Source organism: Hemicordylus capensis, chromosome 12 (genome assembly GCF_027244095.1).
Source record: "Hemicordylus capensis ecotype Gifberg chromosome 12, rHemCap1.1.pri, whole genome shotgun sequence".
NCBI lineage: Eukaryota > Metazoa > Chordata > Lepidosauria > Squamata > Cordylidae > Hemicordylus > Hemicordylus capensis.
The window spans coordinates 10926349-10944041 of NC_069668.1; the positions used below are offsets into that span (position 1 = coordinate 10926349).

A 17693-nucleotide genomic window follows, 5' to 3' on the forward strand; every position below is an offset into this window, starting at 1 on the left:
TTCTGAGTGTTCTTGGGCAAGTGTGGCTTTGCCGTAAAAACCTTGTGCTCTTGTCGACAGAAGCGCATACGTGGTTCTCCGCTCTGTAGAACGGGCACAGCCAGTGTGGCACAGGGGTGAGGGCAGGCCTGCCATCCCTGAAAATTGGCCATGGGGGTAATGGGAATTGTAGTTTGAAACGGCTGGAGGCCCAAAGTTGTGCAGTCCTTGCTGAGTGTTGGACTAGGACTGGGGAGACCCGAGTTCAAATCCCTGTTGAGCCATGAAACTTACTGGGTGACTCTGGGCCAGATCTCTTCTCTCTCAGCCGAACCTAACTCACAGGGGCGTTGTGAGCAGAAACAGAACCATGGCTCTTTCTCTGGGCTCTTTGGAGAAAGGGTAGGGTATAAATGTAAACATAGATATCTTATTTATTCATTTATATCCCGCTCTTCCTCTTGAGAAGCCCAGAGCACTGCACATGGTTATGTATACCCTCAAAACAACCCTGTGAGGTAGGTCAGGCTGAGAAATATGTGTCTGGCCTAGTCACCTTCATGGCTGAACAGGGATTTGAACTCAAGTCTCCCTGGTCCTAGTCCAGCACTCTAACCACTACACCACACTGGCAGGCTTGTGAAAAAAATGGGGGGGAGTAAGTACTTGGTGACTGCATCCCAGTTGTACTCACCTAGAAGTAAGCCCTATTGAATACAGTGGGCCTTACTTTCAGGTATACATCTGAGGTCCAATGCTTAGCATCTCCAGGAAGGGCTGAGAGAGACCTCGTCTGAAATCTTGAAAACTGCTGCCAGTCTGTGTAGACTGTACTGAGCAAGATGGGCCAATGGTCTGACTCAGTTTGGTAACTTCAGATTGTTGCCTATATAAAGAGGCCCACTGTTTTGAGGATGGGGCCGTAGCCCAGTGGCAGAGCATTTGCGGTGCATGCCGAAGGTCTCAGGTGGAGTCCCTGGCAGCGTCTTCAGGAGGAAAGATTCCAGCCCGAAACTTTGGGGAGCTGCTTCCAGTCAGAGTTGGCAATTCTGAGCTAAATGGACTCAGAGGTTGAGGTATGAGGCAGCTGCCTGTGTTCCTGTGCAACAGTCTGGGCTGAGAGGGCCTGGCTCCAAGTCGACCATGAAGAACTAATTGCCCTGGCACTGGGGTGGTGCTCTGCACATGCTCTGAGGCACCCTCCTGTTGATGGGCCGATAGTCCGACTTAGGAGAAGGCCGCTGCTTCCTACATGCGGCAGGATTGCATCCGTTGGGCGTGCAGAAGAGATCCCAGCTTCAGTCCCTGGCAAGGGAAGACCCCTGCCTGAAACTTTGCAGGGTGGGCGGGCTGCCACTGCCGCCGCCAGTCCGTGCTGGCAATCTTGGGCTAGGTTCTTCAAAGGCCGGCTCGGCAGACGGCAGCGCCCCATGTCCCTCTGAGGCAGCCTGAGCTGGAAAGGAGCGACCTCTCCCTCCCACCCGCCTGGCGCAGCTGTCGCACTCTGCACATGCTCCGGGGCGCCATTCCTCCTGCTCCTCTGTCACCTCTTTCCCCAGCCACCGCCCCTTGGGCGGAACCGGGCCAGCTCGGGGGATTTGCGGCTGCAAAGGCGCTTAGGGCGCGCGGCCGGGCCTGGCCAGGCGGGGATGAGCGAGGCCGCCGCCGCTGCCGGTGTGCGCGCCGCAGACACTCGCTCCCCCGGCGGCGGCGGGCGGCGGCGGAGCAGCAGCAGCAGCACCAGCAGCAGCAGCAAGAGCAGCGGCGGCGGCGGCATGAAGGTGAAGAAGGGCAGCGGCGGCGGCGGCGGCGGCGGCGCGACCCCCGCCGGGGCTGGAGCGGCCGGGGCGGGAGCCGCCTGCACCGAGGAGGAGCTTTTGCGCAAAGCGCTGATCAGCCCGGAGGACGTGCTGGGGCTGCAGAAGATCACCGCCGGTGAGCCAGCCCGGGCAGGCGGCAGGCCAGGCGGCCGGGCGCGTAGGGGCGAGGGAGAGGCGCCCGCCCGGGGAGGGGCAGCGCCGGCGGCCGGAGGGAGCCGACCCGCGCCGCCGAGGGCCGCCTGCCCACCGCCCGGGCGCATTGCCCAACCTCTCCATGGCGCTTCCGAAGGGTCGGGCTGGAGGCGGCGGCGGCTAGTGGCGGCTCCCCGGTAGGCGCGTGGTGGTGGAGCGGGTTGGCCCCCAGACAAGGCTGCTCTGTACCGAGTCAAACGGTCTGTGGCCCAGCTCGCTGAAGATTGTCTGCTCTGACTGGCAGCGGCTCTCCTGGCTTTCAGGCAGGGTTTCCCCCCCAACTAGACAAGCTGCTTTATGCTGGGTCAGGATAGTCTACCCTGACTGGCAGCAGAGTCAGGGTTTCAGGCCGGCTTGGAGATGTGGTCGAGGATTGAACCAGGGCCTCCTACATGCAAAGCAGGTGCTATCCCACCTTGGAGCAATGACTGCATCCCCTAAGGGACATTTTATATCACTTCCAAAACGTCTAGGAACATAGGAAGCTGCTGCCTATTGAGTCAGAGCCTTGGTCCACCTAGCTCAGGGTTAGTCAGCCCAGACTGGCAGCGGCTTCTCCAAGGTGGCAGGCAGGGATTTCTCGCTCTCTGCCCTCTCTTGGAGATGCTGCCAGGGAGGGAACTTGGAACCTTCTGCAATTCCCAGAGTGGCAGCTCCATTATCCCCTGAGGGGAATCTCTTCCAGGGCTCACACATCTAGTCTCTCATTCAAATGCAACCAGGGTGGACCCTGCTTAGCCAAGGGGACAAGTCATGCTTGGGACCACAAGACCAGCTCTCCTCTCCCACAAGACCAGCTCTCCTCTCACAGGAACTTCCTTCCTGATCCTAGTGACTCCCCTATTATGCAAGTTCATTCAGGCCTGAGGATCAAAGCAGTGGAGTCCATGAGGGATCAATACTGAGAAGCTGGCCATGTGTGGAAAGCGGGAAGTGGGTTGGATGAATGCTGCCTGCTTGTGAATGCTTTAGGAGAGCGTTCCAGGCAACGCTCCTGTGCTCTGGACCCTTCCCGTGTGATCTGAGCACCCGTCTCATAGGGAGGAGAGCTGGTCTGGCGGTAGCCAGCAAGAATGGTCCCCTTTGCTAAGCAGGGTCTGCCTTGGTTTGCATTTGGGTGGGAGGCTCCCTGTGAGAGACGCCCCTTAGGGGACGGGGCCGCTCTGGGGAGAGCACCTGCCTGCTTGCATGCCGAAGGTCCCAGATTCCCTGGCATCTCCAGATAGGGCTGGGAGAGACTCCTGCCTGCAGCCTTGGAGAGCTGCTGCCAGTCTGGGTTGACAATCCTGAGCTTGACGGACCAAGGGTCAGACTCAGTATATGGCAGCTCCCTGTCTGTGTTCCTACATTGAGCATGGGCGTCAGCGTGTCCTTGTTCTTTCCCCTCCCACCAGTTGGCTTGGTTTTTGTGCCCTCCAGAGGGATTAAGAGGGAGGTGAAGGCTTTCCCAGTCCCTAGATGTTTCCCTTGATCTTCCAGCCATACACAAGAGGCCATCCTCAGCACCTGATTAGGCAGGATTAGTGCCAGTGGGGGTGGGGCGCCTTCTGGTTATCTTGCTAGTTAAGCTATGCACGGTATGCATGATGAGGCTCTGTAGAGTAACCTTCCCCAGTCTCAAATGTTGGGCATCCACCACCATGGCGGACTTGACAAATCCCAGGTGCCAGGGAGCCACGTTGCCAAGAAATTTCGAGGGGTGGACTAGGACAGATGCCCAGGATGGAAGCTGCCATCTACTGAGTCTGACCTTTGGCCCTTCTAGCTCAGTACTGTCAACACCGACTGGCAGAGGCTCTCCCAGCCCTACCTGGAGATGCTGCTGAGAATCCAACCTGGGAGCTTCTGCTCTTCCACCGAGCAGCGCCCCCATCCCCTCAGGGGAATACCTCACAGCGCTCACATGTTGTCGCCCATCCAAATGCAAGCCAAGGCAGACCCTGCTTAGCAAAGGGGACCATTCATGCTTGCTCCTGCACAGGACCATCTCTTCACCCCACTGAAAATGTGCCGCTGGGCCCAGTATACAGAGGTCAATGCCTCTGTATATTCTGAAAGCGTGATACACAAATAATATATCCATTTCATTAATATAATATTATATAGTATAGTATAGTATAGAGTATATAATATAATGTTATTTATTTATCATATGTTTATACTGCCTGATATGTACATCTCTAGGCAGTGTACAAAATATAGGATGTAATCTATAATATAATATAGTATCTCTGTGAAATTGAATGTCTGTTTGTCTGTCTGTTCTCTAAACATTCCCACACCCTTTGAGCTATTGGCCCCAAACAAAGTGACTTCCTAGGACCCTACAAGTAACAGGGGGTACCTGGGAACCACAATAACCTCTTCGCATAGACAGACAGATGGATATACAACGGATATATCCACAAAATGGATATGGATGCAATGACAAAGAGAAAATCGCACCATAAGTCTGAGCAACTCCAGGTACTCAAGTATAGTATAGTATAGTTAATATATAAAAGCGCATTTGCAGAACTGGTCCTGGAAACAGATTCTGGAGATTCTCTCAGGACAGCATAGCCATATTCCTGGTATGTTTACACAGGGAAAAGAAGCAGCTTCAATTTGGACCACGGGTGGAGCTGGGGTTAGATTCCTGGCTTTTGGGAGGTGTTGAATGGGCCTCTCCCCCCACCCCGCCCTGGTCCTATGTAGAACAGCTCCCTATTTATAGCCCCCCCTGTCCCTGTCCTATCTGAGCTGCAGCTAATGCTAATGAACTTATCTTAGCCAAATCCCTCCAGGGTAGGGAATTATCTCCTGCGTATGCAGAGGGGATTCACCAGGCACCCCTGCGTCATTCAGGTGGAACTCTTGGGGGCTTGCTGATTATGAAACTGGCTGTGCCAGGCACAGAGGGGTTATGGCTCAACATAGGGACATAGGCAGCTGCCATATACTGAGTCAGACCATTGGTCTGTCTAGCTCAGTATTGTCTTCACAGACTGGCAGCCGCTTTTCCGAGGTTGCAGGCAGGAGTCTCTCTCTCAGCCCTATTTTGGAGATGCTGCCAGGGAGGGAAACCAGGAACCTAGATGCTCTTCCCAGAGCGGCCCCATTATCCCCTAAGAGGAATATCTTACGGCGCTCACACTTCTAGTCTCCCTTTCATATGCAACCAGGATGGACCCTGCTTAGCTAAGGGGACAAGCCATGCTGGCTCCCACAAGACCAGCTCTCCTCTCTGTTTTCTCGATTGCATTGTGATCCACAATGCAACCCCCCCCCCGGCCCCACCCCTCCCCGGCCATGCGATTTCACCATATCTGGTTTCGCCCCACCTGTAACCCTATCCAGACATCAAGCCCGAAGTTCTCAAACTTCTAGATGGTTTGGGACTTCCCAGCCACAATGGGAGTTGAAGTCCAACATCTGGGGGACCTGGTTAGAGAACCCCTGTGGTCCGTTGTCCGAGGGTACAGATCTCTAGACACCTTTCGTACAGGCTTGTGTGTGAATGACTGTCCCTCCGTCCATTTGAAAGGTGGAAGCTGGGTACAGACCCCTCAAAAGACTAATGGGTGAATAACTCTGCCTGTGTGCACTGTATGCATTTTATGTGAGTGCTGAACAGAACGTGTGCATAGGGTTTGTGCGTCAATATCGCTCCCATATTTAGAGACAAGGGAACTGAGGTTTAGAGGGAATGAGCTTCACAAGTCCAACATGCTTAGAACAGAAATAGGGCTGGGATGATGAAGATTTCGTTACATAGGAAGCTGCCATGTACCGAGTCTGACCATTGGTCCATCTGGCTCAGTGTTGTCTACACAGACCGGCGGCAGCTTCTCCAGTAATATTCGGGGAGGTCATTCCTGCCAGTTTTCATTTCCATCCCACTGTTGACATTTTATAGTCATTGTGTGTGTGTGTTTACAACGTTCCCAGGCTTGTAAAACTCCACCCCAAATGTGACCTCGGCAGGCCTAATGGTCAGGACGAGAAAAGCACGAGAACACCCTGAAATCTGCCATGCTGTCGCCTCTTTCACATCTCTAGGGGTGTTGTGTTTACGTCTGATCTATGATTGTAATAGGTAAAGTGTGCAGGTCGAGTCGGTGCCGACTCCTGGTGGCCGCCGAGCCCTGTGGTTGTCTTGGGTAGAATACAGGAGGGGTTGACCATTGCCTCCTCCCGCACAGGATGAGACGATGCCTTTCAGTCTCTTCCTAGATCGCTGCTGCCTGATAGAGGGGGTTCCTGTAGTCTGGGGAGCATATCAGTGGGGATTCGAACCAGCAGCCTCTGGCTTGCTAATCAAGTTGGCATCTGGCTGCTCAGAGCCGCGAGCGAGGCCTCCTTCAGACGGAGGGCAGGCCGAAGGGTGGCTTGCCAGTGCCCTCGTTTTCCTCAGGTTGCCTCCCAAGTCTGGTAATCCCCTAATTGTCGTCATCGTGCGCCCTCTCATCTTCTACCTGGCTCACCTCGTCGAGGCCGCAGGTTTAAAATTAGCCCCTGACCTTATTGGTTACCCAATCAAAGCTTGTTAGGAAACCGAGTTGCGTGACTGGCGGGTGGGACAGGTGTCCTGACCCGACACTCCAATGCTGCAGGCTCGCTTGTGCTCTATTTTCCTCCCAGGTTTACCACCTTCAGTGGCGCAGCGGGGAAATGCTTGACTAACAAGCAGAAGGTCGCGGGTTCGAATCCCCGATGGCACTATATCGGGCAGCAGCGATATCGGAAGATGCTGAAAGGCATCATCTCATACTGCGTGGGAGGAGGCAATGGTCAACCCCTCCTGGATTCTGCCAAAGAAAACCACAGGGGCTGCCTGGAGTCGAAATTGACTTAATGGCACACTTTCGCTTACTTTTCCAGGTTTGCCTAACTGTGGTTGGCTGGTGCATCTGAATTAGGCCACCTATGCTTTGCTCTAACCAGGAATTGCCCCTGGGGCAATTCCACGGGTAACGGAATCAGGCATGCTACCACTTCTTCCGACACTTGTAGCCATAAGCAGATTTTAAAGTGGGTATTCTATATTCCCACTGGCAAGAGGACATCTAGGAACACAAGAAGCTGCCTTCTACTGAGTCAGACCCTTGGTCCATCTAGCTCAGTATTGTCTACACAGACTGGCAGCAGCATTATAATATGACCTTATACTCAGAGATGTAACACTTTGGCATGCAGAAGGTCCCAGGTTCAATCCCCGGCAGCATCTCCAGGTAGGGCTGGGAGAGACTCCTGCCTGGAACCTTAGAATTGCCGCTGCCAGTCTATAGTGAACAGGGTGCTTTCCAGATTACCTGCTACAACCGTGGTAAATGCTTCGGCTTGGCAGAATCGAATTGGAAACGCTCCCCAGAATCGACAAAGGGAAAATACAGCTACTTTTTTGGCAACTGACATACGACGTTATAGCACGAAATAAAATAAAATCCGAAACAGGGCATCCGAAACGTGAACGGCACCCTTCTGTCCACGTCGGGACTGCGGTGTCACAACACAGGAAGTCTGGAAGCACAGTTTGCAGAGACGTCGTGACACTGTTGTAGGGGTTGATCTGGAAAGCGCCCTGGATGGACGAAAGGTCTGGCTCGGTCGAAGGCCCCTTCCCGTGTAACCACCTAAGGGTGTATTTGGGATGGGGCTAAGAGCAGTGGTCCCTCTAATTTTTTCCCCCCATCTCTGTGCGGAAAGAGTTTTGTTCTGGGCGGCAGTCTCAAGGCAGGGTGCGCACACCTGCACTCAGAGTGGGGCCTTCCTGATGCAACCTGAGCAGGGTCTAAAATGAACTGAGTGGACATCCAGAAACTTGTGAGCACGCATGCTTGCACATGCGCACGCCTTAGAGGGAACAGTGGCTCCAAGGACCTTTGCATGCAAAAGGTCCAGGTTCAGCCCCTGGCAGCATCTCCAGGTAAGGCTGGGAAAGGCTCCTGCCTGGAACCTCGGAGAGCCACTGCCTAGTACTGAGCGAGATGGGACAAGGGTCTGACTCAGCCGAAAGCAGCTTCCTAAGGGATGGGGCCACAGCTGAGTGGTGCACACAGAAAGATGGAGATGCTCCCTGGCAGCATCTCCAGGTAGGATTGGGGAAGAGCCCTGCCTTGGAAAAGCTGCTGCCCGCCCGGGCAGGCAATCCCGAGCGAGATGCACCAATGGTCTGACGTGGTGGAAAGCAGCTTCCTGTGACCACAGCCTTGGTCGGAAGCCTCACAATTCCCACTGGACGCGAGCCGTCCTTTCTGCAGCACGTACTTCTGCGTGGAGTAGAAGCAGGCGGCCGTTTTGGCAGATGGAGTGACCTTGAGTTTAAGAGGCGGGTCAGCAAGGCCCTGCTCTGCCAGTCGAGGTTCTGTGGCAGAGAAAGTGGGTCTACTCTAAACGGTGGAGAGAGAGAGAGAGGCCCCGGCCTTTCGGATGAGTTGCTGACACCGTTGCCACAGCAACCCTGGCTGCCAAGGAAGAGGAGAAGACGGTTGCCATGGCACCAGATGGGAAGGAACTGAGCGGACCCAGAACAGCAGTCTGCAAACGACTAGTGGGCAAAGATGGCTGACCAAGAAAGGCAATCCCACGGGCTCCCTCCTGAATGAGCGAGCCTCTGCTGCAGGACAAAATGGCGCTGGGAAGGCCTGGGGACGGTGGTGGGCTTTGCAGGAGCAGCCGCTTGTTGCTGCTATAGGGACACAAGGAACTGCTGCCGACTGAGTCAGGCCCATGCTCTGTCTAGCTCAGTATTGTCAACACTGACCGGCAGCGGCTGTCCTGAGGTTTCAGACAGGAGGTGCTTGTGGGGATTGAACCCTGGGAGGAGAGGAGAGCTGAGCTGGTCTTGTGGGAGCAAGCATGACTTGTCCCCTTGGCTAAGCAGGGTCTGCTCTGGTTGCATTTGAATGGGAGACTTGATGTGTGAGCACTGGAAGAGAGTCCCCTCAGGGGATAATGGGGCTCCAAGTTCCCTCCCTCCCTGGCAGCATCTCCAAGATAGGGCTGAGAGAGACTCCTGCCTGCAACATTGGAGAAGCCGCTGCCAGTCTGTGTAGACAGTACTGAGCGAGATGGACCTATAGTCTGACTCAGTAGATGGCTGGGGCTGATTAGTGACCACTTCAGAGCAAACACCCTGGGGAATCAGCCTCGGGTCCACGGAGGGGGCGTGGATTCTTCCGCCCCACTTAGGTGTAGTCCGCTTAGGTGCTGCAAAGCCTCTTAGTCTTCTCTTCTGTCTGAGGACAAAGCCTCTTAGAGCCCCGGAGGCAGGTGGGAGAGAGCTGGACCCAGTGGCCCTCCAAAGCCATGCTTGGAGAAGCAGAGAGGTGGCCACCCAGCTCTCCAGTACATGGAAATAGGTTCGAGGCGGGGCGGCGTGTGTCTGAAAGGGGGAAAGTAACACTCACCTGTACTTGCATAGGGAGCTGCCGTCTACTGAGTCAGACCACTGGTCCGTCTAGCTCAGGGTTGTCAACACTGACTGGCAGCGGCTCTCCAGGGTTTCAGAGTCAGGGGTCTTTCCCAGCCCTACCTAGAGACTCTGCCAGGGGCTGAACCTGGGTGCAAAATGAGCTATGGCCCCATTGTCAAAATGTTGGTCTGTTCTACATAGGTTATATAGGAAACTGCCTTATATTTGTTGGTTTCTTTCATTTATATACCGCCCATCCCAGAATGGCTCATCGAAAATCCAACCATTTAACATAAAGGGTAAAATAAAAGCAGTTTAAAATATTAACAGCAGACTCATTTTTATATGGAGTCAGGCCCTTGTTTTGTCTAGCTCAGTATTGTCGACTCTGACTGGCAGCAGCTGTTGAAGGAGTTGCGAACAGGAGTTCCTCCCAGCCCCATGTGGAGATGCTGTCAAGGACTGATCCAGTGACCTACTGCATGCCAGCAAATGCTCTACCACTGAGCTACGGCCCATCCCCTTACAGGAAAATCTTGCCACGCTCACATTAGTTGCCTATCCAAATACAAACCAAGGCAAACCCTGCTTAGCTAAGCAAACACCTCATGCCTGCTAGCACAAGACCAGCTCCTCACCCCTAAAAATTGCCTGGTAACTTAGTTGTTGGTAGTATCAATCCAGATTTCTTTCTTGATGTTTGCTTGCATCCCAGTTTTTGATGGTAGTTCCAGTCTGTGGTTCACCTTTGGTCTTTTTTTTTGGAAACTTTCTGCCTTCACTTGTCTGTGGAGCTTCTGGCAGGAGGACACTGAGTAGCATTTGAAACCTCCAGATTCTCTTCCTCCTAACTCTTGAGTACTTGTCTCCTGTAGATTACTTGTGCACCCCGGAGGAGAATGTATTCAAAATAGATTTCACCCGGTTCAAGATCCGAGACATGGAGTCGGGCACTGTGCTCTTCGAAATCACCAAGCCACCCGCTTCAGGTGAGCGTCTACTGCTCCAAATATTTATATACCGCCTTTCAACAAAAGTTCTCAAAGTGATATACATAGAAACATAAACAAACAAGGTGATTCTCTGTCACCAGAGGACTCGCAATCTTAAAAAGACCAGAAGGTAGACCCCAGCTACAGCCGCTGGGGGATGCCATGGGATGGATGGGGCCAGTTGGTCTCCCCCTGCTGAGTAAAGAATCACTACTTGAAGGTGCCTCTTTTGCTCAGTTAGCAGGGTCTGGAGTGGCGATCTTTGCTGTTTTTCGAGCAAAAAGCCCTTAACCTGTGAGCCATTTCCGGATTGGGATTGTTTTAATGAAAGGCGGTATATAAATTTAACAATAATAAATAAGTAAATTTCCCATCATGTTGAGCTCTGTGCCGTGTTACACTTTCCCCCACGCTGGAGGGGAGGGCCCTTTAAGAGACACAGAGCCCTGTCTAGCCCCAGCGTCTCCTTGGACTTTTTCTGTCATGGAAGTCAGGGTTTTATGAGATACCTGCCATGAACAAGCCAGCCCTCTGGGGTGAGAATGGTCGTGGAGAGAAAGTTTTAGGGCCCCAGACAAATGTGTATTCATGGGACACCCACCTCTTCTCGTTCCAGAGCGTGAACACAGTGACAAGAAGGACATCGACCCAAATGCCGGGCGGTTCGTACGCTACCAGTTCACGCCAGCATTCCTCCGGTTGCGTCAGGTTGGAGCCACGTAAGTAACGGGGTCATCTGTCGGACTGCATCCACCCATATGAATTCATTGGGACCCTTTGCTTATTGGCCCAGTATTGACTGAGATTCAGTTGGTTGTGTCTGAAGAGGCAGGGCCTTTTCGGTGGTGGCCCCAAGGCTCTAGAACGCCCTCCCAGAAGAGCTTCGCCATGTTCCCTCCCTTAGGGTCCTTTTAAGAAGGTTCCCTGCCTTAAGATGCTTTTAAGAAGGATCTTAAAACTGACTTGATCTTAATTGGGTGTGTTCTAATGGTTTTTATTCCACATTGTGTTCTATTTGTTTTATTGTGTTAAATTTTATAATGTTTTTACCGCCCTGAGCCACCCCAAGCAGTATTGTACTGATGGGGCAGAGTATAAATATATTTCAAAGAAAGCAACTAAATTTAAAGAATCCAACAAGAATCCAGTTATTTGCTGCGGACGATTGGGCAGTTCAGCTTCTGCATGGACAGCACATCTTTCATACAGTAATCTCAAAAGATGTGACTTTCATTCCACATTTCCCACACCTGGCCAGCAGGTGGCACTGCAGAATAGCACATGGAGGACAGAACCTGTGAGAGCAGCCCATCTACAAAGATTGCTGTGTGCAGTCAGGTTAAATGCAAAAAGGTTAAAAGCAGGTTAAATGCAAAAGGGTTACATTAAACAGAAATGGAATATCCTCTCGTCTGGAAGCGTCCTGTGTGTCTCTCCTGAGAGCAAGCAACAAGGAAGAGAAATAAAGTTGAGCCAGAACGTTGCGAAATTTCCCTTTTTTCATGTCCCTTTTTCATGCTTTCTCTTTCTGCTGCAGGGTAGAGTTCACGGTGGGTGACAAGCCCATCAACAACTTCCGGATGATTGAGAGACACTATTTTAGGGACCAGCTGCTGAAGAGTTTTGATTTTGAGTTTGGGTTCTGCATCCCCAGCAGTAAAAATACATGTGAGCACATCTACGAGTTTCCACAGCTCTCGGAAGACCTCAGTAAGTCCTGGACAGTTGAGAGGGAGGGAGGCGGGCAAGATCCACTGAGCTTGGTTTGCATTTGGATGGGTGACTACATGTGAGCGCTGTATCAGGGGATGGGATTGTAGCTCAGTGGAAAAGCACCTGCTTTGCAAGTGAAAGGCCCCAGGTTCACTCCCAGGGCATTTTTCACACAGCAGGATTTACTGTGAGTTCGAAGTTGCCCCCCCCCCCAAACCCACCGCAAAAATGGATTTTTAAAAAAAACTTTGGATATAAATTGGGCTGCACTGTAACATGCAATGAAAATCCCAAATCGTGTGTGAAGTGCTCCCCAACAACTCACAAGGATTTCAGGGTAAATCAGGCCAATATGTGCACGCACGCATGCATCCCCTCCATTCCGGAGGAGATGTGACCTAAAAGCCCTGTGTGGAAAACGCCCTGTTAGCCTCCCCAGGAAGGGATGAGAGAGACGCCTGTCTGAAACGTTGAAGGGCCACTGCCAGTCAGAGTAGACAGTGCTGAGCTAGACGGACCCTGGGTCTGACTCAGCAGACAGCAGCTTCCTCTGTCCCTATTTCTTTTGCAGTCCAGGAGATGATCCTTCACCCCTATGAGACCCAGTCGGACAGTTTCTACTTCGTAGACAACAAGCTGGTGATGCACAACAAGGCAGACTATTCCTACAGCGGGGGTCCCTGAGCAGAGCTGGCGGGACAGCCTTCTGTTCCCCGTAGAAATGGTCTGGGGCTGGCACCGAGAACCGGGACTCAAGGACTCTGCCGGCACTGGAGCGACCTGCCTGACCTAGCTGAAGCCTCCCCCTGGGCCTTGCCGAGGCAGCCCCCAACCTCCTGGGAAGTCTCTTTCCACTCTCGAGTCACTCATAGGTGTCAGTCACTGGAGGCTCTTCCAGTAGCTCTGTGTAGTCCCTTCGGCGTGCATCTCATACTGGTCACGAAGTCCTCAGATCCGTGATTTTTTATTGCCCAGAACTCTTAGAATATGACGTGGACCGCGGCTGCCGGGGATAGGCAGGAGGCGGTGTGGACCTAGGGACTCTTTATGAGAATTGCATAACTAAGCCACCTCCCGTATCATTTTCTCCTTCAGTCATAGCGGCCGGCTTCCGTTTTGAGCAGCAAAGCACAGGGGAGACGGGGAAACCTTGATTCTGGAGCCCGAGAGACATGGGAAGAGGAGGGGATTGGCATGAGGCAGAATCCCGCCGCCCCCCCCCCCGACCCCGGCAGCACAATACTGGCCTCTGTGCCCCCCACTCCCTGTGTCATGCCTAGGGGTTCCATGAATATTGAGGGGGAGCTTTCCCACGGGGGCCTTGGGATTTTTCTGTGGCCCAGGCCAGGCCAGGGCTGGGTGGCGGCTTGCACTTTTTCTCCGCTTCCATTTGATCTGCTTCCCCCTCTAAGGAGATCTGGAAAACCTGCCTAGTGAGCGGATGCATGCTTCCTATGTGGCACTGACTCTTTAGGTCGCTGTGTATCCCCCCCCACCACCACCACCCCTGGACTTAGTGGGAGGCTCAGAGTGGCGTTTTATTTACGAACGAGATCAGGATCTCCACCGCTCAACCAAGGCGTCGATTTCTTCCTAAGCACCTTGCCTTGGAGCGCAGTCATACAGGGAGGGGATCTGCTTTCAGACCCTGCCACCCCTTGTGGTGGTGGTGGTGGGGGGGGGGGATACTGTGAAGGTCCCAGAGGAGTCTCTGCAGACTTAGCCAGGTCCCAACGCTCCCCCTGGAAAGCCCTCCCCTGCCCTCTGGCGTGGCTTCTTCCTTGGAGAGTTGCTGTTCTACAGCCAGACTTATTACACAACCAGAATCCTGGACTTCCAGCTGAGGCGATCAGAGGTCTGTGTGGCGGGGATTATAGAGAGGCGACCACCCCACCCTGTTTCTTTGTCCCGTGTCTGATCTCGAGACATTCTCTGGCGTGTCTCTCTGTGATTTTTGTCTGTCTGTCTGTTGGGCTTGCTGCCTGTGTATCACTTGGGGAAGTCTGCTTATTCTCCCAGGGACAAACGAATGCAAGAAGATGACTGTCAGGGAGTTGTGTGAATTAAAGCAGCATTGCCCGGGGGGGGTGGGGTGCGTTTGTGTTCACATTTAGGATGTTTCTAAAGCTGTTCTGAGCCACAGTGGGCGTAAGCCATTTACCAGTTACCAGTTGCAGGGGAGTCACAGCAGCAGGAGAGAGGGCATGCCCCTTTCAACTCCTGCCTGTGGGTTCCCTAGAGGCATCTGGTGGGCCACTGTGCGAAACAGGATGCTGGACTGGATGGGCCGCCTTGGGCCTGATCCAGCAGCAGGGCTGTTCTTAAGTTCTTATGTTCTTATGCCATGTGGCTAGCAGGCCCTCCCCCCCGTGGAACAGAGGCAGAGGTTCCCTTAGGTAATTTTGGAGGCTGGACCTTTGGAGCCCCCTCCTGCTGCAAGTTAAACATCCTCCTCCTACACACACACACCCCGTGGCAAACACAATATTTTTAACATGTGGGGTATAAATATATATATATATGCAAATAGGCAGTAGCAGAAACATTTCAACACCCAACTTAACATATCCCCACCCCGCATTTTCCTTTCTCCACTCCACCCCTCTGTCCCTAAAGCTCCCAGCTCAGGTCCTAATCAGACTTGGCCACCTGGCACAGTGCAGGCCAGCAGGGACCATACCACCCGGGACGCTCTAAAGAGGATTTGGGGGGCCCCACGGGGTGTGGAGGCCCTGGATTTTGGCTCCGAAGTCCAGGGGGAAGAGCACCACTGGGGATAGCATTGCTGCACTTAGAGCGTTCTCTGTGCAATCGCCCCTTCCTTATCCCTCGCTCCAAACCTTTCGAGTAAAATAGCATTTTTGCTCAGGGTTAGGGTGACAGTGACCAAGTGGCCGCTCTCCACGGAGTCCTCTCTGGAGGACATGCCTGCTTGTTGTCATTTCCGTTCCTCTGACAACACCAAGGACATTTTATAGTAGGTTTTGTGTTTTTAAAACTTTAGAAGGCTTAACAAAAACCATGGCAAATGTGACCGCTGTAGGCCTGACAGTCAGGCCAAGAAAAGCACAAGGGACACGCTCAAAGCTGGAAGTCCTCTTTTCCATCGCTTGGGGTGCAGGTAAAGGTAAAGTTGTGCCGTCGAGTCGGTGGCGACGACAGAGCCCTGTGGTTGTCTTGGGTAGAATCCAGGAGGGGCTGACCATTGCCATCTCCCTCGCAGGATGAGAGGATGCCTTTCAGCATCTTCCGATATCGCGGCTGCCCCATAGAGGAGTTTCCCACAGTCTGGGAAGAATACCAGCGGGGATTCGAACCCGCAACCTCTTGCTCCTTAGGCAAGTTACTTGCTGGACCCAAGATGGTAGCAACCTAGCGCATGGACTAAAAGAATAGCCGAAATGCACCGAGGAAGCCCGTTTTGAAGTTGTGGTCTGGGAAGCCAAAAGCTTCGGCGTGGGCAAAAGACAAGGGAGAGATTTTGCTCTTTCCTCCCAGGAGCCCTTACTCCAAGGACGCAGGACGCCGGTCTCCAAAGAGCGCAGCTGCTGTTTGTAGATAGCTCTATAAATACTTGATGTCTCCTTCTCCAGTTCTGTGAGTTCAATACAACACTTGTACGTTAGTCTCAGGTCGGTGGAACAGTAGCGAGTTTGTGTACCATTCTCATACCATTTTTAGTTGTGATGGCTAACACTCTCTGGTCACAGCCTCGTTCGAACCCATGTCCCCAATAAAAAACAGTAGAACCTTGCAACGTCTTGTGGCGTGGTGTTCCCTAGGCACAAGAGCTGGCAGTGGCCCTCCTGACGGTGCTTCAGTGACGATACAAGAGCAGTAGATGCATTATATTTTGATATACTATTCCTTATACCTCTGTGCAGAGGCTTTATTTTGTGTATTTATTTTTTGTTTATAGACATTCCTTGAAAAATATATTATCAAAACACATTGGAATAAATGTTTTTTCATCAGCTGTTCTTGTATGGTTGAAGCCCTCTCAGCTGACATTGACTCTGTTTCATTTCTCCTGTGTTCCAAATGTATTAGTTACCATTCTTGCCTAAATAGAAGATGACTCTTTGAGGTGACCCCCTTTAAAAATAGAGGTGAAATGCAGGTTTTACCTGTATTTACTTGAAAGGAACAGGACACTGAATTTTAAGATGACCCTTCCTCACTTTATAACATCAAAGAAATTGAGGGAAACCTAGCCTTGGGTTCGGATAATTACGGTATTCATTTATATACTTCATTTATATCCCATTCTTCTTCCAAGGATCCCAGAGCAGTGTACATGGTTATGCTTACTCTCACAACAACCCTGCAAGGTAGGTTAAGCTAAGGGAGAAGTGACTGACCTGGAGTCACCGAACTCTGGTTTCCACAGTCCTACGCCAGCACTGACTCCAAGTCTTTGACCGCATGGGGTTTCCAGTCTGGAATGAGAAGAGTCCTCCTCCTGAGTGGTTTTCTTTAATTCTACTATCACTACTATGAATATTTACACAAAAGTGTTCAATGCAGTTTACAGAGGAGAAATAAATAAGATGGTCCCCTGTCCCACAGGGCTTCACAATCTAAAGGTTGGCAGAAATTCTGGAGGAAGGAACTATAAGCAGAAATTCATAGGGCTGGTTCTGACTACTGAGAACTGAGCTGACTTGCTGCATATCCAGGATAACCCACTTGACACACTCCCCATTTTCACTCACCTGCGGCTGGAAATGCCAGTTCTCACCTGGAAACTTGTGTGCTGCGGTGGTTGATAGCCCTGGTCTGATCCTAGATCAAGAAGACCAGGAGAGCTGCTCTTGTGGTAGCAAGCATGATTTGTCCTCTTAGCTAAGCAGGGTCTGCCCTGGTTGCATATGAAAGGGAGACTAGAAGTGTGAGCACTGCAAGATCTTCCCCTCCAGATGGAGCTACTCTGGGAAGAGCAGAAGCTTTCAAGTTCCCTCCCTGGCTTCTCCAAGATAGGGCTGAGAGAAAGATTCCTGCCTGCAACCTTGGAAGAAGCCACTGCCAGTCTGGGTAGACAAGACTGAGCTAGATGGAGCAATGGCCTGACTCAGTAGATGGCAGCTTCCTATGTTCCTATCTGTCTCTATGGCTGTGTCTCTGGTCTGGTGGTAGCAAGCATGACTTCTCCCCTGAGCTAAGCAGGGTCTGCCCTGGTTGCATATGAATGGGAGTCTTGATGTGTGAGCACTGGAAGAGATTCCTCTCAGGGGATGGAGCCGCTCTGGGAAGAGCACCAGAAGGTTCCAAGTTCCCTCCCTGGCAGCATCTCCAAGAGAGGGCTGAGAGAGGCTCCTGCCTGCCACCTTGGAGAAGCCGCTGCCAGTCTGTGTAGCCAGCACTGAGCTAGATGGACCAAGGGTCTGACTCAGTATATGGCAGCTTCCTATGTCCTCTAGGGATGTGCCTAACACATTTTAAGAAAAAGGAGAGTAGGTCCCAACCTGCTCTCTGCTGCCCCATTCAGCTTTCTACTAGAGCGGCACGCATCCCAATAACTCCCCCAGCACGCACATGGTTTCCGCGCATGCATAAGCGCCATTTGTGTGCTCAGCATGGTGTTGCTGAGCTCGCAAATGG

General features: G+C 52.4%; 1 protein-coding gene across 2 annotated transcripts; it reads left to right on the top strand.

The window, feature by feature from the left end:
* The first annotated feature begins 1521 nt into the window (after positions 1–1521).
* UNC119 (unc-119 lipid binding chaperone) lies at positions 1522–16106 on the top strand. 2 transcript variants are annotated; one of them, XM_053275585.1, is made up of 5 exons: positions 1522–1914; positions 10263–10376; positions 10996–11098; positions 11917–12047; positions 12664–16106. In XM_053275585.1, the coding sequence occupies exons 1-5, from the start codon at positions 1629–1631 to the stop codon at positions 12774–12776; spliced, it is 747 nt and encodes a 248-aa protein (XP_053131560.1). In that variant the 5' UTR covers positions 1522–1628; the 3' UTR covers positions 12777–16106. The 2 variants fall into 2 exon arrangements, with proteins under 2 accessions (XP_053131560.1, XP_053131559.1); XM_053275584.1 differs by having other exon boundaries at positions 1538–1914; positions 11917–12089.
* The last annotated feature ends 1587 nt before the right edge of the window (positions 16107–17693 follow it).